Raw genomic sequence first — 20,974 nt, forward strand, 5'->3', positions numbered from 1 at the left:
AACACTGTTCCCCATTCTTCACATGGCTGGCTGCTCTTCATCCAGCAGGTCTCAGCTTCAATGTCACCTCCTCTGGGAGACCCTCTGACCACCTCCACCTATTCTCTACCCTGGTCTTGTGTTTGCTTCCTTCCTGGCTCACATCACTGTGGGAAAGTACTTTATCTACTGCTTCACAAGATTTCTCTATAATTCTCCCACTTGAGTGAAGATAAGTGCAGATAAACTTGTCTCCCACTCAAGGGAAGATGAGCTCGGGGAGGACAGGGGCCGCATCTGCCTGGTCACACCCTACTCCCAAGACCCTTCCATTGACCAGGGCCTACACACAGTAGGTGCTCAGTACATGGCTATGGCTGGAGCCTAGCACGCCCAGGGGAGGGAAAGATGGAAGTAATGCCCTGGGGAGTTGTCTATTTCCCTTCTCCCCGCAACACATAAATTATAAGCTCTATGAAAAGGCATAAATTAAGTCTAACTTGTTCACCATAGCACCCCAACACCTTGCCAGTGCCTGGCATCCCAGACGCCTGATAAATACCTGTTAAATACATGTTTTCATTCCAAGTATGCCGGGGTTTTCTGTAATCACACAGGAACGACAACATCCAGTGCGACGGTTTGGCTGCAGTGAATGGAATCATGGTGGATGTGACTCAGTTCCCCAAACACAACTCCCTAATGGCACAGAGTTGATAGAGATCTCAAATTAAATATACTCTAGACGTGGCTTATCTGACAACTGGAGAAAGGGGAGGATGGAAGAATCTTATCTCCTGTGTTAATTTCTCCCTCAACAGAGACAGGAAAGCCTCCAAGAAGAACAGAAGATGCGCGGGGCCCTGGAGTCGGACTCTCAGGGTTCAGATGCCGGATGCAGTCATTTAAGCTCTCCGAGACTTCGTGTTCTCTTCTGCAAAATGGGCACATGTGCAGTAAAGGATTAACCTTGCCCATAGAAAGGTTTGGCCCTTTGCCCCCAGCTTCTGGGGAGTAAATTCTAAGCCCTTGGACTGTTCTGCCCTGATAAGTGTCTTTGTTTACATGGGACCATGAGCTGCACCAGATAGTCTATGCTAAGGATGTCATTTATGGTGGGGGGCCTTGGACATGTGCGATCAGCTCAACCTCTGGAGGGGCTGGAGACTAAGGCCAGCCACACGGGTGGTCAGCCTGCCCACGTGACTGACCTACAGTAAAAATCTGGATGTCAAGGCTCAGGTGAGCTTCCCTGGTTGGCAATACTCTGTATGTTGTCACACGTCGTTGCTGGGAGAAGTTAGCGCTGTCCGCACAACTCCACTGGGAACGGACCACCGGAAGCTTGCACCTGGATCTTTTCTGGATGCTGCCCGTGCACCTCTTCCCCGGCTGATCTTAATCTGTATCCTTCACTGTAACGAACCATAACCGTGAGTGTAACGGCTTTTCTGAGTTCTATGAGTCCTTCTGGTGAATTCTCAAACCTGAGGTGGTCTTGGGGACTCCTGGACCTTGCAGCACAATAACGGCACCTCCCTCATTGGGTATCAAGATGAAATGAGGGGCCCACCCAGTGGCGTAGTGGTTAAGTTTGCATGCTCCACTTCGGCGGCCCGGGGTTCATGGGTTCGGATCCTGGGTGTGGACCTACACACCGCTCATCAAGCCATGCTGGGGTAGCGTCCCACGTACAAAATAGTGGAAGAGTGCCACAGATGTTAGCTCAGCGACAATCTTCCTCAAGCAAAAAGAGGAAGATTGGCAACAGATGTTAGTTCAGGGCCAATCTTCCTCACCAAAAAAAAGCCCAACGACGACAATAATAAACCAACAAAAACTTTAAAAAAAAAAAAAAGAAAAGAAATGAGACAATGCATGTAAACCCTCAGCACAGGGCCTGGCCTGGAATAAGTGCTCAACAAGTCTGGACTTCTCTGGTGTCTCCTGTTTGGCGTGGTGGCTAAGTGAGGAGACCCAAGCTTGCCTGCCTGGGCTGAAATCCCGGCGCTACCACACCCCGCTGTGGGACCTCACACTAAGCCTTTCCCCCTCTGGACCTTGGTTTCCTCCTCTAAAAGTCGTGCTGTCGTAGAGATGAGCTACTGGACACGAATCCCTGAAGGCAGTCCTGGCACACGACCCACGCTCCCTGTGCTGGTTTTTATTATTGAAACAAGGGCTGAACTCTGAGTCAGAGGATCCCAGGCCCAGCTCTAATTCTGGTACCAGTCAGCCGCATGACCTCCAGCATTTGGCCTCCCAGAATCCCCTTTCACTGTTGGGTGGCTGGCAGACTGAAATCTACGCTTCTGCAGAAGGCTCTCTCACTTCCGAAGTTACCCAATACCACCAGGTTTCTTATCAGTCTACTCGGCTGGGAAATGCCCGAAGCCTGATGCAAGACATAAAAACATGATTTATTTACCTGTCAGAAACGTCAAGCGCAGGGCTTGGCTGGTCCTTGTTTGACCTGAAGGGGAGGATCCGTGGGAACACCAGGTTGAACACAGACAAGACAGATGGCCTGCGGGAGAGGAGGGACAGGGAAGCAGGGTGGTATACAGCTGTATACCTATAATGCAGCTGCTGCTGGTCTACCTTCCTTCGTTCAGTCCATTATATTTATTTGGAGTGCCCACCCTGTGCAGTGACCAGAACAGGGAAAGACCCACAAAAAACAAGTAAAGAAATAAATAGGGCCAGCCCTGTGGCGTTGTGGTTAAGTTCACATGCTCTGCTTCGGCAGCCCACATTCGCAGGTTCTGATCCCAGGCGTGGACCTATACCACTCATCAGCCATGCTGTGGCAGTGACCCACACACAAAATAGAGGAAGATTGGCACAGATGTTAGCTCAGGGCTAATCTTCCTCAAGCAAAAAAAAAAAAAAAAGAAAGAAACAAAGTAATTTCAGATAATGATCCAGCTCTGAAGAAAACAGAGCAATGAGATATAAAGAGTTTGCATTGGAGAAGGTCAGTGTTAAAAGATAATTTTCAAAAAAGATAACATCACGACTCTCATACAGATAAAAAAAAATGAACCTATGTTAAAGATTTTATTTAACTCATTATTAATGAGGGAACCAGGCAGATGTTACAACCAGTTCAAAGGAGATATCAAAGAACAGATACATTTATAGAAGAGGAATGTTGAAATGAATTTGCAAATAGACATGGAACTGGCTTCTTCCGCAGTGGGGGATGGAAGTCAATTGAACTGTCCCTGACACAATTTATTTGCACTTCCAAAGCCAAGAATCATTTGCATTGCCATAGGTTCTCTACAAGTTACGACACTATAAAACAGCTCAGAGGCAATGAAAGACTGGATCAGATAGCAAGGAAGGGTGTCCTGTGAACAATGTAGTTTTCCAGTGGAGACATGCAGTCATCTTTTTTTGCTTATTCCAAATTTCCTTATGTCAGGTAAAACGTCGCTGAGAAGTGACATTTGAGCCAAGATGGTGTGTCAAGGAGTCCCATGCAGAGATCTGGGGAGGGGCATCCCCAGCAGAGGGCATAGTAGATGCAAAGATCCCCAAGTGGGGAATGAGTTTGGCGTGTTTAAGGAACCAAAAGAAGGTCAATGAGGCTGGGGCCAGTGACAAGGCAGCAAGTGGTGGGCACAAGGTGAGAAGAGCAGGCAGGGGCCAGAGAAAAAAGTGCAGACTGGGATTTTATCTTAAGCATGAAGGGAAGCCCTGGAGAACTCTGAGCAAGGAAGGGACAGGATCTCACTCAGGTTTTAAAAGAATCTTCCTGTCTGCCAAGGCTAGAGCGATTTAAAAATGACTGTAGGCAAGAACCTAAACTTAGGAAGAAATTCTCCTTAGGAGAGTTCAGGAAACAATCCTGGAGCCCGAAGCTGGAAAGAAGGACTGACAATAACAGGGCTCCTGCCTGCTGGCGGGAATGAGATGAACTAAACCACTTTGGGAACCTGATAGAATCTACTGAAACCAACATCTTCCTACCCGATGACCTCCAGCAATTCCACTCCAACAGACATGCGAGCACATGGGCACCAAAGACGTGGACAAGACTGTTCACTGCAGCACCATTACTTCCTAAAACTGGAAACTACTCCAATGCCCATCAATAGTAGAATGGATACAGTGGTTTATTCATCCAATGGACTCTTATACTGCAATAAAAAGGGATGAACTCGGACCGGCCCCGTGGCGTAGCTGTTGAGTGTGCGCGCTCCGCTGCTGGCGGCCCGGGTTCGGATCCTGGGCGTGCACCGACACACCACTCCTCCGGCCATGCTGAGGCCGTGTCCCACATACAGCAGCTAGAGGGATGTGCAGCTGTGACATGCAACTATCTACTGGGGCTTTGGGGGAAAAATAAATAAATAAAATTATTAAAGAAAAAAAAAAGGGATGAACTGCTGGTATGTGTAACAACACAGATGAATCATAGACACATTTTGCTGAGTGAAAGAAGCCCGACTTAGAAGAGTATATACTCTTTGATGGCGTTTACAGGAAGTTCAAAACAAACAAAACCAGCTTCTGGGTTTGGAAATCCACATAGTGGTTACTTTCTGCGAGGAAGACAAGAGTAATGAATGATTGAGAAGAAGCCCATGAAGGGCTTCCAAGGAGCTGATGTTCTATTTCTTGTCCTGGGTGGTAGCTACAGGAGTGTTCGCTTTGGAACAATGATTGAGCCATACACTAGAGCTGAAGAGAAAAACCATGAGGTGCTTTGAAATGGATCCCCAAATTACTAGGTTCCTTCAACAGAGAACTGGATGTTGTCTAGTGTACTCTTCAGGATTATTTTATTTTATGCACCTTTCGTCGTCTTTGAGCTATTTTACAACTCTGTAAGTTGTTGAATACTGATAATAATGCAAATGATTCTTGTCCAGAAAAATGCACATGGTGTCCAGTGGAGTTGCAGTGGGTTACCGACCTATGGATATTGACCAATTTTGTATCTATTAAGCCAATTCATGCCAGCATTCCTGACTGCCGATACGTGTCCTCTCTTGGATTCTCCTTCAAACCGATTGTAACGTCTTACTGGTTCCCTCATTAGTTGAGTTAAATAAAATCTCTGACATGTGTTCATTTTATATTTGTATCAACGTCATGATTATACCCTTTTTAAAAAATTTTCCTTTAACAAGATCTCTCTGTTTTTCTGTATGTATGGTAGACTTCAATTAAAAAAAGTTAAATAAAAAGAGTTAAATTTTAAAGGGCAGGAAAGGGCGCTGCGGTTCTGTCTAAGGCTGCTATCATTGGCCCTTCAATTCCTGGATGGGACGGGGCCAGGCCAACTGTCAAGGCCCACAGTATCCCCAGGGCGGGTTGGCAAAGAATGACGGGATAATTTCCCTGGCCTGGAATCTGAGCCGGGCCTGCAGCCTTGGAGCCAGAGGAGCAGGAGGCTGCCCGCTGCTAACTTCATTCACTGAATTCGAAAGCGAGAGCCGCGTCCCTCTCCTCGGGCAGGCTGGTCCCTGCTCCTCCCGCCTGCTGGATGCTGAACCTGCTGCTGCCTTCCTCCGGTTCCCAGCAGGGGGGGAGCGCTATTATTATTTGATTAATTCACAAAACAAAGACCTGGCTTGGGCAATTGGGCTTGAAGTAAGGTTCTCCAAGGGCGAGTAAATCTGAAACTAGAGCAGAGGAATAAACCGGGGAAGGAGAAGTGGTTGTCTCTGACATTTAGCACCATCCTCGCAGGGAAATTCCTGCCTCTGCCCTTATATGAAGTAAAGACATGCAAAATCGACCTTGCAAGAGACCAGGGGCGGTGGGTGGGTGGTGGACAACTGTCCCTCCTTCAGTACCCGCTCCAATACTCCTCCTTGAGCTTCTGACCCCAATGAAGATTGACAAACTATTGGGAGAAAGATGTGGGTTTCGGTTTTGCCCCCTCACTTCTGCAACCCAGCTGAGGCGGCCCCTAACTTGCCCGTCCCAGCCTTGAGGTGGAATGACACTCCATCCCCAAAGCCGATGCCCCCCCATTCCATGAGGAGTGGGTGGGCCCCCAGGACTGTGCGTGGTTGTGGGGGGACAGCGCCCAGGCCTCCTCCTTGCCGGCCCTCCCCCACTCAGCTTCATCACCTTCTGCCTTACAAACCCATAAAAGTCTGAAACAAAAGCCCTGCAGGGAACTGCCAAGCACCCTCCACCCCCTCCACTCCCCCCCCCACCCCCCCGGGGGAAGTGGCAACAGCCAGCTATTGTTGACATTCAACCAGCCCCTGGAGGCCTCACTTCCCACTCCCAAGAGCTTTCAAAGTATTTCTTAAAACGTGGGTCTCAGCCTGGAAAGGAGGCAGCAACTGTGCTGCTAAGGAAAATGAGATTTTCTCCATATCCTCACAATTCAATATCTTGTGACCAGGACCCCTGTCCTTGGAAAACTAGAAATCAGGGGCCGGCCCGGTGGCTTAGCGGTTGAGTGCACGAGCTCCGCTGCTGGCGGCCCGGGTTCAGAGCCCGGGCGCACACCGACACACCGCTTCTCTGGCCATGCTGAGGCCGCATCCCACATGCAGTGACTAGAAGGAAGTGCAGCTATGACATACAACTACCTACTGGGGCTTTGGGGGAAAAATAAATAAAATTAAAAAAAAAAAAAAACTAGAAATCAAGCATCTCTCAGTCAACTTGAGCCCTAATTTGTTTTAAGGACCCCTCTAAGAAAAACAATCAGTGTTCCGTTTCCTCGCAACGTTCTGGAAATCCTTCCCAAGACCGGGTCCCGGGCGCGCGCCAATGGACCGCTTGTCAGGCCATGCTGCCGCAGCGTCCCATATAAAGTGGAGGAAGATGGGCACGGATGTTAGCCCAGGGCCAGTCTTCCTCAGCAAGAAGAGGAGGATTGGTGTGGATGTTAGCTCAGGGCTGATCTTCCTCACACACACACATACACACAAAAACCTGATAAAGACAGATTAACAGGAGAAACGCATTCACATTTATTTAATATAAACTTTTCAGGACACAGCAGCCTTTGTAAGGAAATGAAGACCCAGAAAAATGGTTAAACCTGAGTATTTTTATGCTAGGTTTGATGAAGAGTGGAAATTCGTGGAGAAATACAATAGGGCAAAGAGTATGAGGTAAGTGCAGTAAACTGGGGGACACTCGGCAAGATTCCTCTCAGTGTCCCTCTGTCTTAAAGATAAGGATGCTCCTTTCCTCCAGTACAGGGAGGGCACCTCTCACATGAGGGTCTTATGACCTGCTTCAGGGGAGAGTCAGAGAGTCCTTCCTGCACCTGCCATTTCTCAGTTTATTTCAGCTTAAAATATTCAATATGCCAAGGTGCCATATTGTGGGGGAGCATGTCTGAACCCCATCAGCCAGCTCCAGGCCCAGTGGAGGAAAAAGGCTGAGAAGCCAAGTTTAACTTGAGAAACAGCCATGCTCTCTTGACCGGACTTCCCAGAAATCTCCTCGGGGGCTCCCTCCTGGCAGAGTTCAAAGGGAACTGAGAGCAGCCACCACAGCTGGCTGAGGCTTGGAGAGTTTCTGAGCGAATGAACAGAGAATTTCTGAATGAACCAGCTGAGGCGAGAAAAATCATGAACAGAGGAGGGAAGAGAACTCACTTGGGGTTTTTAAAGGATTGCTGTGGCTGCTAGGTTGAGAGTGGCCTGGAAGGGGGTGAGGGAAGACGCCAGGAGACCAGCTGAGAGCCTCATATCACCATCCATTCAGGAGACAGGTGTCTCCCGCACACACCTGGCCTCCTCACCTCCCAGTCTTGCCTTTTCACAGAGTCTGCACTCTGCTCTCCCACCTACTACTTCCTATGTGCTCTGCAAGGCCCAGCGAAGTTATTGTTCTCCAAGCTTTCCAGGACTAACACTGCATGCTCCCGACTTGTCGTTAGATATTCTTTAAGCATTTGATGCTTCAGTGCCACAAAGCAAGCCTGCAAATGAGAGCGGAGGGAAGAAGCAGACTGAAGTTGGGAGACACATCCTGGCCCCAGTTTTGATGCTAACCAGCTCGGGCAGATCACCTCACTTCCCTGTATTTGCCTTTCCACACCACTGTTATGGCAGAGTTGTGTTCCCCCAAATTAACATGTGGAAGTCCTAACCCCCAGTACCTCAGAATGTGACCTTATTTGAAGATAGGGTCTTCACAGAGGTAATTAAGTTCAAACAGGGTCATTAGGGTGGGCCCTAATCTAATCTGATTGGTATCCTTATAAGAGGAAGTGAGGACACAGACCCACACAGAGGGAAGACCATGTAAAGACACGGAGAAGACAGCCTTCCACAAGCCAAGGAGAGAGGCCTCAGAAGGAACCAGCCCTGCTGACACCTTTTTTTGCGTGTGGTTTTTTTTTTTTGTGAGGAAGATCAGCCCTGAGTTAACATCCATGCCAATCCTCCTCTTTTTGCTGAGGAAGACTGGCCCTGGGCTAACATCCGTGCCCATCTTCCTCCACTTTATGTGGGACGCCGCCACAGCATGGCCTGACAAGCGGTTGCACCCCTGGGATCGAACCCCGGGGCCGCCAGCAGTGGAGCTCGAGCACTTAACTGCTACGCCAAGGGGCCAGCCCCCTGCTGACACCTTAATCTCAGATTTCTAGCCTCCAGAACCATGAGACAATAAATTTCTATTGTTTAAGCCACTCAGTCTGTGGCACTTTGTTATGGCAGCCCCAAGAAACTAATTTACCTGCAAAATGAGGACTTAGGACCCATGGCTCCTAATACGCCTTGAGAGTAAAAACTATACGTCTTGATTCTAACTGTTCCATTTTATCTCTATGTGTGCCTTTTTTCCCCCAAAAAAGTTGCCATCGTTGAAAGTCAAGGAACTTCAAAATCCCAGCGGAGTGCTGGGCACATGGTAGCTCCCAATAAATGCTTACTGAATGAGTAACAGAACGAGAGTGCAAAGTAGCAGGGAGGACCCTTAGTTCTGCGAAATACAGTGGACACTCATTCAACAAATGTGCATTGTGCACCTGCTATGTGCTGGGCCCTGTTCTAGGTGCTGGGGTCACAGCAGTGAACAGGAACTGTCCTCTCTGCTTTCATGGAGGTGACATTCTAATATGGGGGGAGGGGGAACAAACCATAAACACATAAATAAGTAAATTATGTAATATTGCTAGTCGGTCAGCTGCAACCCCTTACTGAACAGCTACCTTGAGCCAGGAGCTGCCCCACAGGTGAACGAGGCCACTCTCCTGTTGCAGCCACAGCCCCAAGCAACCACTCTGTCGGTTTTCTAGGGCTGCCATGACAAAGTACACAAACTTGGTGACTTAAAACAGCAGAGATTGATTCCCACAGTTCTGGAGGCCAAATCAAGGTGTCAGGAAGGCTGTGCTCTCTCTGAAGGCCCTAGGGGAGGATTCTTCCTTCCCTCTAGTTTCTTGTGGTTGCCAGCGATCCTCGGCACTCCTTGGCTTGTAGATGCATCCCTCCAATCTCTGCCTCCATCTTGATGTTCTCCCTTGTGTCTCTGGTCCAAATTTCCATTTTCTTATAAGGATACTAGTCATCAGATTAGAACCTACCCTAGGGACCGGCCTGGTGGCGTAGTGGTTAAGTGCGCGTGCCCCGCTTTGGCGGCCTCAGGTTAGCCGGTTCGGATCTCGGGCGTGGACCTATGTACTGCTTATCAAGCCATGCTGTGGCAGGCGACCCACATATAATGTAGAGGAAGATGGGCATGGATGTTAGCCCAGGGCCAATCTTCCTCAGCAAAAAGAGGAGGATTGGCAACGGATGTTAGCTCAGGGATAGTCTTCCTCATCAAAAAAAAAAAAAAAGAAGAACCTACCCTAATCCAGTGTGACCTCATTTTACCTTGATTACACCTGCTGGGATCCTGTTTCAAATAAGGTCCCATTCACAAGTACCAGGGGTTTGAACGTATCTTTTGGAGGGACACGAGTCAACCCACAACAGCCACCATCTTGCTTTGCCCACTCAGAGCGAGCAAGACTGCGGCAGAATTTAAAGGTGAGGAATGTCCCTCTCCACTCCATTTGTGGAATCCAATTAATTCTGTTAATCATTTTTGGATCTTTTTTTTAACTGAGCTAGAAGAAAATTATCCCAGCTAAGTCAAAATTTGGGGGTCTCGGGATAAAATCCTTTTTTTTAATTGGATCTCTCCTACTCAGCATTTCATTATGATAATTTTGGAACACACAGAAAAGGCAGAAGAGTACAGTGAACACTCATGTGGCCACCACCTAGATCCTACTTAGACTGTTGATCTATTGCTCCAGGCATTTTGGATTGTCTCTCTTTCTGGCTTGTCCCTCTATTGATCAACATTTCCTTTAATCCCAGGTTGCTCCAGATCTATCATGAGCCGCCTAAGAAGACGTGGGGGTGGGATTCGGGGCCCAGTGTGTGCATGGAGGCTGGTTGTTCGCAGGGTCTGTTCACGCACAGATGGGAGGCCCTCACGACACCCAACAGAAGCAGACAAGAGCAGAACACACAACTGGTTAAACCTCCACAGGGACTCTCAAGGGTGCCAGAGGGGCCTGGAGGCCCTGGCCCTCTTCAGAAGGCCTCACACAGGAATGCCAAGGCCAGGGCAAATGTCCTAAGTACACAAGTCACTCAACTCTGAGAACCTTCGAGGACCACCCCCGAGCTCTTTTTTAAACCTTAAAAAGAAAAGAGAAAACAGAAATTGAGAAGCAGGTTTTCTTCCCTATTTTGACAACCTACATCCCATTCTTCCTACACACACATAGCCCTACACACATAGCTACACACTACTACACACACCCCTATACAAACCCTGTACACATATGCCCTTCACACACACCATTACACACACACACACACACACACACACAGAGTAGGGGGTCCTGTCTTGGATATTTTTAGAGAAAGTAGTTTCATTGGGATCTTTTCAGTTGAGCTCAAATTTCATTTCTCCATTTGGGAAAATCACATTTCAAAATTGCTTTTGCTCAATAGATTGGAAGCGCTGGGAATTGGCCAAATCACAGCCCCCGCAAGGTTTCACCACCATTTTATTTATTAACACCCTCCCTCTCTTGCAAATGAGAAATTGTGAAATCCTTTTTAAACTAAGGGCTCTTATACCTACTAAGCCGGTTTTTCAAAAACAGAAACCACTGACCCACTCACTGGTTTCCTTTGATTGTTAGAGGTCAAAGATTAATAAAATATGTTAACTTCAATTGCCAAGCTTCCAAAGCACTTAAAATGCGCCTATCTCAGTGAGATCTGGCACCATCATTACCACATTATAGATGAGGAGACCGACATTCAACCCACCGATTACCAGGCTTGTTGAAAAGCGACCTGATTAGTCAGTTACCAAATACACACAGCACCCTGGGAACCAGGAAACGAACGGTCAGCGAGTTGTGATAGGGAAACACGGCTTTCTTCTTCGGAGGAGTCACCTCTCCTGGACCAGAATGCACATCTTTGACCATCCTTCCCTCCAAGAAGGGAACCAGTGTTTCTGCTGCCAAGAACCACCATTTATTGAGTCCTTCCAGAGTCAGGCACGGTTCTAAGACATAGAGCATTCATTTCAGGGGTTCTTACCTAAGGTCCACCTCAAGGTTCAGTGTATAGAATTCAGGAGGTTCTTGAACTTGGAAGGGGAAAAAAATTACATCTTTATTTTCACTAGCTTCTAACTGAAATTTAGCATTTGCTTCTGTAATGAATGTAGGGAACAAGCCACAGCATTATTGTGACTCTGTCCCCAATCGAAATCCCAGATATTTTCATCACAAAACAGTTGTTACAGAAATTTCCTGAGGTCTTTGCATTACTACTTTTGAATTAATTGACCTGCTGCCATTTAATTTCTAATAAAGCAGTGCTTATAGTACTACATCATACATTTGCTTAATATTTTGGTAACTGAATTTTGACATCATTTTTTTCTGTAAAGCACCTTTTCTATTATTTTGACTTGGGGTAAAATACATGTAACATATAATTTACCGTCTTAACCATTTTTAAGTGCACAGTTCAATGGTATTAAGTACATTGACATTGTTGTGCAACCATCACCACCACCCATCTCCAGAACCTTTTCCATCATACAAAATGAAACTCTACACCCATTAAATAATAACTCCCATTCGCCTCTCCCCCAGGCCCTGGCAACCACCATTCTGTCTCTATGAATTTGACTACACTAGGGACCTCATAAAAGTGGAATCATACAATATTTGTTCTTTTGTGATTGGCTCATTTCACTTAGCATAATGTCCTCAAGGTTCATCCATGTTGTAGTGTGAGTCATAATTTCTTTCTTTTTTTTAAGGCTGGATAATATTCCATTGTACATATACGCCACATTTTACTTATTTATCCATCTGTCGATGGACACTTGGGTTGGATATAATTAGTTTTCTCTGTAATCCCATGTATTTTATTATATGCTTTTAAAAGTGTTGTTTTGAGAAGGGGTCCGTCGGCTTCACCAACCCTCAGAGGGATCCATGTCTCATATACAAAAGATGAAGAAGCCCTGTGAGACAGACGTTAGGAAATGGGCTCAGAGAAGTTAAGACATTGCCCAAGGTCACCCAGCTGGGATTCAAGCCTAGCTCAGTCAGACTCCAGAGCCCACCTGTACAGTGTGACTTCCCATTCACTGCGAATGACTTAGACTCTGTTTCAATGGGCATTTGGGGTTTTGCCAGATGGCCCTCCATTGGCACTGTGAAGGATATAAAGATGTACCACGTCACAGCACCGAAGCCCAGGGCTCGGGTCAGTGTTTGCAGGAGGAGGGTCCAGCCCTCCCTCCACTCCCATTTCTTGAGCAGTGCCCATTGTGTCCGAGTCTTCACTCTGCCTCTCAGACCCCCTGGTGAGGCCCCCAGGACCCCTGGGTGAGACCCAAGGGGACCTCTGATGCCTCCTAATGTGCTGAAACCCCAGATCTGGGACAGTGGGGAGCGTGCACCCCATTACACCCCCAAGTCTGTGAGCACACAACAAGAACACCCTCCTTCTCGCCTACCAGCTACAAGAGAGCAATGATTCCAGATCCCGTGTGAAGTCATGTCACATACTTTACACCCAACATAAACTTCTGGGCTCTGCAATTGCTCTAGTCTAGCAAAATTTCCCTCGGAAAAAGCTAAGAACCGAGACTATTCACGCCAGTGCCATGGGAGACCCTCTGGAACATGCTAAACCTCCCAGCGATCGCCACATTATGACTCTTTTTCCCTTTCTCGTGAGCACTGACGGGGTTAACAATAGTGGCTAATACGGTCTGGCACCTTCTATGTGCCAAGCTCTTTAATTCCCCAGCAACCCTATGTGGCAGGGGCTATTACTGCCCATTTTACACAGGAGGAAACAGAGGCCCAGAGTGGTTAGTAATTTGCAAGAAGTCACATGGATGGTGAGTGGCTTGAACTTTGCCCCCAGCTGGTCTGCATGAAGGACATCAGGCCAAGATCTGTGTCGCCTTTCTAGAACATGAGCCTCAAGTTGCAACAAGGGAGGAAGACACGTAAATGTCTGTGAATTTCTTTGTTAAAACTTTTTTTCACCTTGTTTAGAAGACGTGCTAGTTTGATTTCAAGAAGCAAATGAAGGGGCCGGCCCCGTGGCGTAGTGGTTAAGTGCGCGCGCTCTGCTGCTGGCAGCCCGGGGTTCGGATCCCAGGCACGCACCAACGCACCGCTTGTCAGGCCATGCTGTCGGGCCATGGTGTGGTGGCGTCCCACATAAAGTAGAGGAAGATGGGCACGGATGTTAGCTCAGGGCTGATCTTCCTCGCAAAAAAAGAAAAAAAAAAAAAGAAGCAAATGAACGGTTAAGAGCCCAGATTCTAGAAATATTCAAATTCACTAGATATCAGAGAAATGCAAATTGATACGACATTATGAGAGAGCATTTTACACTCATCAGAATGGCAAAAATTAGGGGGGTGGAAATGAGAGAGGTGGAGTGTTGGCAAAGCCGTGCAGAGAGGCAGGAGAGCAAGGAGCTAAGAGCCCAGGTGCCACCACGACTCCAGGGGGAGCTTGCACCCCACCCGGGCATTTCCGAGCTGGTTTTCTTATCTGGAAAATGGAGATGATACTATGTACTTCATAGAACTGTTGTGAGGACTCCAACAGCTGTTGACACCAAGAGCTGGGAAGGGCGCCTTGCCGAGTAAGGGCTCTGGGAATACAGTGCTGGTGACTTTAGGCTCCCAGAGGACAGGACTTCTCTGCTCATTTACTGTAACTCCAGTGCCCAGAATAACTGAGCACTTAGTAAGTGAAGTGCTCATTTAATATTTGTTGAATAAATGAATGAACTTTTGGATGGTATGGGGAGAAGGGGATATCTCCGCATGCTTGATGGAATGCCAAATGGTGAAAAAATTGAAAAATCTTGGAAATTGTGACAACACAGAGGGAAGGAAAATTACGTGTGTGTCCACTCCGTGAGCCAGCTGTCTCACTGAGATGTATCTCAGAGATGTATCTCCCTCTGGATAAGCCAGGGGACAAACCAGGGACATTCAGAGGGGAATGAGCAAGTCGCTGTGGGAAGTCACACAGCAGAACACTCTGCGGTAGTGAGAGGGAATCATCCAGAGAAGGGCCTGGCAAACCTTTCTGTAAAAGGCCAGAGAGTAAACACTTCAGGCTTTTCAGACCGTCATGTCTCTCTGTTGCAGCCTTAGACAATATGCAAATGAATTGGCGTGGCTGTTTCAACAAAACTATTTATGGACACCGAAATTTGAATTTCATGTAATTTTTAGGTGTCACAAAATATTATTCTTCTTTTGATTTTTCCCTCTCAACCATTTAAAAATCTTAGCTGCAGGCTGTACAAAAACTGCCGTGGCCCAGCTTTGGTCCTCGGGCTGTAGTTTGCTAATTCCTGTTCTAGATGTGTATCTAGGGCCGGCCCCGTGGCTTAGCGGTTAAGTGCACACACTCTGCTACTGGCGGCCCGGGTTTGGATCCCGGGCGCGCACCGACGCACCGCTTCTCCGGCCATGCTGAGGCCACGTCCCACATACAGCAACTAGAAGGATGTGCAGCTATGACATACAACTATCTACTGCGGCTTTGGGGAAAAAAAAGGAGGAGGATTGGCAATAGATGTTAGCTCAGAGCCGGTCTTCCTCAGCAAAAAAGAGGAGGATTAGCACGGATGTTAGCTCAGGGCTGATCTTCCTCACAAAAAATAAATAAATAAATATGTAGAAACCATTTTTAGCTCACGAGTTGTACAAAATCTGACAATGGGGGGCCAGCCTGGTGGCATAGTGGTTAAATTTGTGTGCGCCACTTAGCCGGCCCACAGTTCGTGAGTTTAGATCCCAAGCATGGACCTACACACTGCTTGTCAAGCCATGCTGTGGCAGCATCCCACATACAAAATAGAGGAAGACTGGCACGGGTGTTATCTCAGGGACAATCTTCTTCAAGCAAAAAGAGGAAGATTGGCAACAGATGTTATTAGCTCAGAGCCAATCTTCCTCACCAAAAAAAAAAAAAAAATCTGACACTGGGCCAGATTTGGCCCGTAGGCTGTACTTTGTTGGCTCCAGGTCTGGAATAATGCCTGGCAGAGTGATGGGTGCCGCATAAATGTCTGGTTTTGCTGAATACACTCACAGAACAACGATGCATGTTTTACAAGGACACGTGCAGCTCTCAGGACAGAGAGCAAATACCTGAGTGGGGATCTATGGAGGGAAAGAGAGGGAACGGGGATTGGGAATAAATGGGGAAAATAACGAAATAAGAGAGACTTTGCCCAGACCGAGGAGGATGGTGGATCATAAACTAAGGAGGGTGATAGACTCAACTCCATTCTTGAGGCTCAAAAAGAAAAAAAAAAGTGACGGCTCCATAGCCAGAGAGCCTAGGTTTGAAATTCTGACACTGCCCTCACTACCTGCTGATCTTGGGCAATGCGTCTGGGCTGCTATAACAGAATACTGTAGACTGGGTGGCTTGTGGACACCGAAATTGATTTCTCACAGTCCTGGAGGCTGGGAAGATCAAGGTGAAGATCAAGGTGCCGGCAGATTCAGTGGAACTCGCTTCTTGGTTCACAGACAGGTGTCTTCTCACTGTGTCCTCACAAGGCAGAAGGGGCAGGGAAGCTCTGTGGGGTCTCTTTTATAAGGGCACTAATCCCATTCATGAGGGCTCCACCCTCATGACCTAATCACCTTCCATAGCCCCACCTCCAAATACGACCACAGTGGGGATTAGGTTTCAACATATGAATTTAGGGGAGACACAAACGTTCAGTCTATAGCAGGCAAGATTGAGCTCTCAAAGGTTCCTTGTAAAATGCGACTAAATACAGTACCTGCTTCATAGGGCTGTTGTGAGGATTAAATGCATCCATACATGTAAAGTGCTTGGAACAGGGTCTGGCACATAGTCAATGGTCAAGAAATGTTATAATGTTGTGGTTGTTTTCTATAAAGATTAGACAGCAACTTGTCTCCAGGGTTCCAAACAAGGTGACTGATCAGAGGTGATTTGGAGGACTGGCTCTGGAGCCAAGAACCCCAGCTTTGCCACATACTGGCTATGTGACCTCGGCCAAGTTACATGGCCTGTCTGTGCCTCAGTTTCCTCAGCTGGGAAAATGCTAATAATAGTAGTAGTTGCCTCAGAGGGTTGAGAAAAGAATGAAATTACACAAAAGAGAGTCTAGCGCATAAGTGCTCAAATAAATTAGTATGTCATCACTCTGGACCGACAATTTCTGAATAAAAGGAGTCAGAACAACAATCCCTTGTGAAATACCCCGAAAGGTCTAAGGAGTTGGTTGGGCTGCGGACTTTGAGAAAAGATTCCGTTGAGGAAACTTCCAACGTGAAAGACAAGATCAAAACAAACAAACAGAAAATAATTATTCTGACGAAACAGACATAACGTTGTGCAAGAAAACATCAAGGAAACTATCACTAACATCCTCAGAGAGTTAAATAAAAATATTACCTCCATGAAACAAGAACAGTTGCTATAATCAAGGAGAAAACAGAGAATAAGAAAGATCTTTTTGGGGGCTGGCCTGGTTGCGTAGTGGTTAGGTTCGCACGCTCCACTTCAGCGGCCTGAGGTTCACGGGTTCGGAACCCAGGCATTCACCGACACACCACTTATCAAGCCATGCTGTGGCGGCATCCCATATAAAGTAGAGGAAGATGGGCAAGGATGTTGGCCCAGGGCCAATCTTCCTCAGCAAAAAGAGGAAGATTTGCAACAGATGTTAGCTCAGGGCTAATCTTCCTCACAAAAAAAAAAAAAAAGAAAGAAAGAAAGATCTTTTGGAAAATAAAAACATAGATGCCAAAATAAAAAATCCAATAGAAGGATTGAAGGTAAAGTTGAAGAAATTTCACAGAAAGTAGAATAAAAAGAAAAATTTTCACAACAGAAGAAAAAAGCTTTTTTGAAATAGTGGGTCATTGCAGGAGATTCAATAGCTAACTATTAGGAGTTCCAGAGAGAGGGAACCAAGAAAACAGTGAGGAAGAAATCATCAAAGTAATAATACAACAAACTTTTCCCAAATTGAAGGACAAGGATATTCAGAATGAAAAGATCACCATATGTCCAGAACAATGAATGAAAAAAGATCTCTAGGAAGACTACGTCACCGTCTTGAATTTCAGAATAGGAATGATAAGGAAAAGACTATGAAAGATTCCAGATAGAAAATGCCGTTTATGAGAATGACCAAGAATGCAATGGACTGGGCCGGCCCCGTGGCTTAGCGGTTAAGTGCTCGTGCTCCGCTGCTGGCGGCCCGGGTTTGGATCCCAGGCACGAACCGACGTGCCACTTCTCCGGCCATGCTGAGGCCACGTCCCACATGCAGCAACTAGAAGGATGTGCAGCTATGACATACAACTATCTACTGGGGCTTTGGGGGGAAAAAATAAATAAATAAATAAAATTATAAAAAAAAAAAGAGAATGCAATGGACTTCTCAAAAGCAACAAGAGAAACTAGAGGACAATGGAAAAATATCTTCAAAGTGCTGAGAAAAAATGACTTTCAACCTAAAAGTCTACATAAAACCATCCTATCAGTCAAGTGTGAGAGTGGAATAAAGCCGTTTTCAGACATGAAAGGCATGCCTTCATACCTTTCAAAGACATGTCATCCAGGATGACAGCTGATTCGAGTCCCAGAAAGCAACCTGGGAAATGAGGTCTGAAGGCTCCAAGAAATTAAAAAATGGAAATGAGAATTACTCAACAGATTTGACTATAAGGAAAACCTTGAGAGATTTATACAGCTTTTGGTGGGTATAGGGAGATTTAGATGTTCAAAGAGAAATAAACAAATAAAAAAAAACAAGGCAATTATTAACACCAGGAAAAATAAAAAGTTGCACAAGAAAGGATACTTCCTGGCTCAGTATTGAATAAAATTTATGTAGTCATAATAATGAAAACTCCGAATGTGTATTTAACCAAAAATAGTGATATAAGTATATTAAGAAGATGGAGGAAAAGATAATGAAGTCTGTGTGAGCTAAAAATCCTCACTGATCATAATAGGAAATCAACAGATAATCTCTAAACTGGATGAATCAAAATACCACAGAATAGATTTATTATTTAAAAATACGTAGGTAGGGCTGGCCCCGTGGCTTAGCGGTTAAGTGCGCGCGCTCCGCTGCTGGTGGCCCAGGTTTGGATCCCCGGCGCACATCGGACACACCGCTTCTCCGGTCGTGCTGAGGCCATGTCCCACATGCAGCAACTAGAAGGATGTGCAGCTATGACATACAACTATCTACTGGGGCTTTGGGGGAAAAAAATAAATAAATAAAATTATAAAAAATAAAAATAAATAAAAATAAAAATATGTAGGTAGGGCCGGCCCCGTGGCTTAGCGGTTAAGTGCGCGTGTGCATGCTCTGCTGCTGGCGGCCCGGGTTCGGATCCTGGGCGCGCACCGACGCACCGCTTCTCTGGCCATGCTGTGGCCACGTCCCACGTACAGCAACTAGAAGGATGTGCATCTATGACATACAACTATCTACTGGGGCTTTGGGGTAAAAAATAAATAAATAAATAAATAAATAAAAATATGTAGGTAAATGCACAAGAAACAACTAAAAGAATGGTTACTTCTGAAAGAGATAGGAAGGGATTGGGAAGAAAAAGGGACTCCAGTTTTTTGTTATTGGTGTTTTTGTTCTAATTGGATTTCTACAAAAATAATTTTAAAAATCTAAGACCGAGGCCAAATAGGGGAGACATATATTAGCAGGTTCTAAGACACTTAAAAGGAAAGTAAATCATGATGAAATAAAAATAGCTTGGTTGGTATTATATTATTTTACCTTTCAAAAATCCTTGTGACAACCAAAGTAGCAATGGGTACACCTAACACCCAGACTCTAGTTTCTAAATGCCTTTTCTGACTCAAAGGAACCAGAGCTCTTTAGAGGAATGGCTGATTCCAGGGCTGGTGCAGAGAAAGTATAAGGTGAGCTTGGAACATCTTGTTGTGCCAAAAAGCAAGAATGTGCTCAAAGACTAACGGGGACACATCAAAGGACCTAGAGCCAGTTTAAAGGGTTTCCCCAGGCCATAATTACGACAATTTGATTAGTAAAAACGCTAATAACTGTAACCTATTGCAAAACATTGAATAAATAAAATCCAAGAGTTCAAAGTGACTATCAAAAAAAAAAAAAACAAAAGGAGCTAGCCCTGATGGCCTAGTGGTTAACATTTGGCGCTCTCACTGCTCTGGCAGCCTGGGTTGGTTTCAAGGCCACGGAACCACACCATCTGTCTGTCACTTGCCATGCTGTGGCGGCAGCTCACATACAAGAACTAGAAGGACTTACAAGTAGGATATACAACCATGCATTGGAGCTTTGGGGAGAAAAAGAAGTGGAAAATTGGCAACAGATATTAGCTCAGGGGGAGTCCTTCCCTGCAAAAAAAAAAAAGGAAAAAAATAAAACAAATTTGTTACCATTGGAGGTGATTAATATGTCAACCTATTCTGAAAATTGATAAAAAGTTAAACATTTAGGGGGAACTGTAGTTCATCCCCAGCTGATGAAGGCAAATTCTTCTCTACAAGAGAATGTAGAAGGAATGACAGTATTTAAAAATTTGCCAATTTGCAACCCCCAGTGAATTAACTGAATCAGGCAAGGATCATCAGCAGATGCTAAGACCATTAAGTGAAAGGTTGTGAGGAAGCAGGATACTTGCCTTGTGCCAAAGTATCATCCAGAAATTACTTGCAAAATGCAAAGAGTGAAAATATGCCTTTTCTGTGGAGGGCTCTTGTGATCTCTTAACCAAGAGATCAAATTGAGCATCACTGAAAGTGAGACAACCAGGCATATGTGCACCCGATGGGGTGCAATGGGACACACATGGCTTTACCCACCAAGTGTTCTGGCCATTATGTCTACCTGAATGCGATCATGTCTTTAGACCGCACTTCCAGTATGTAGGAAAAACAGGGAGAGACTCCGGCATGAGTTAAGTAATGCCCTGAGGAACAAATCAGATAAATCCAGAATGTACAACATTCTACAAACAACCTGGCCGGATCTCTTCAAAAAGTCAGTACCTTGGATGGCTAGGTTATTCTAGATTAAAAAAGACAAAAGGACATAATAACCAAACGCAACGTGTGAAACTTACTTGGATCCTGGTTCAAGAAAACAGCTGTAAAAGACATTTTGGGGAACAATTGTGGAAATTTAAATATGGACTAGATATTAGATGATATTAGGAAATAATTGTTAATTTTCTTGGTGTGATAATGGTATTGTGGTTATGTAGGAAAATGTCCTTGTTCTTAGGAGATCCAGGTGGAAATATTTAGGGGTGAAATGTCATGACAACTGCAACTCTTTTGAAACGGTCCAGCAAGAAAAGAGATAGAGCTAGCTCTAGCTAGCTAGCTAGCTAAATAAAGCAAAGATGGAAAATAGCAACAACTGTTGCATCTAGGCGGTGGTTATGCTGATGTTCATTGTACTGT

The 20,974-nt window shown here is 45.8% G+C and overlaps 1 protein-coding gene across 1 annotated transcript in view; it reads right to left on the bottom strand.

Moving 5' to 3' along the window:
• Positions 1-11,422, bottom strand: part of C13H1orf127 (chromosome 13 C1orf127 homolog) — a 44,402-nt gene extending 32,980 nt beyond the window's left edge. The window contains 4 exon segments of the mRNA XM_058551919.1: positions 2,209-2,224; positions 2,419-2,479; positions 2,481-2,506; positions 11,339-11,422. Coding sequence (XP_058407902.1) covers positions 2,209-2,224; positions 2,419-2,479; positions 2,481-2,506; positions 11,339-11,422 — 187 coding nt within the window.
• Between the last annotated feature and the right edge of the window lie 9,552 nt (positions 11,423-20,974).

Source organism: Diceros bicornis, chromosome 13 (assembly GCF_020826845.1).
Source record: "Diceros bicornis minor isolate mBicDic1 chromosome 13, mDicBic1.mat.cur, whole genome shotgun sequence".
In the NCBI taxonomy this organism is placed as follows: domain Eukaryota; kingdom Metazoa; phylum Chordata; class Mammalia; order Perissodactyla; family Rhinocerotidae; genus Diceros; species Diceros bicornis.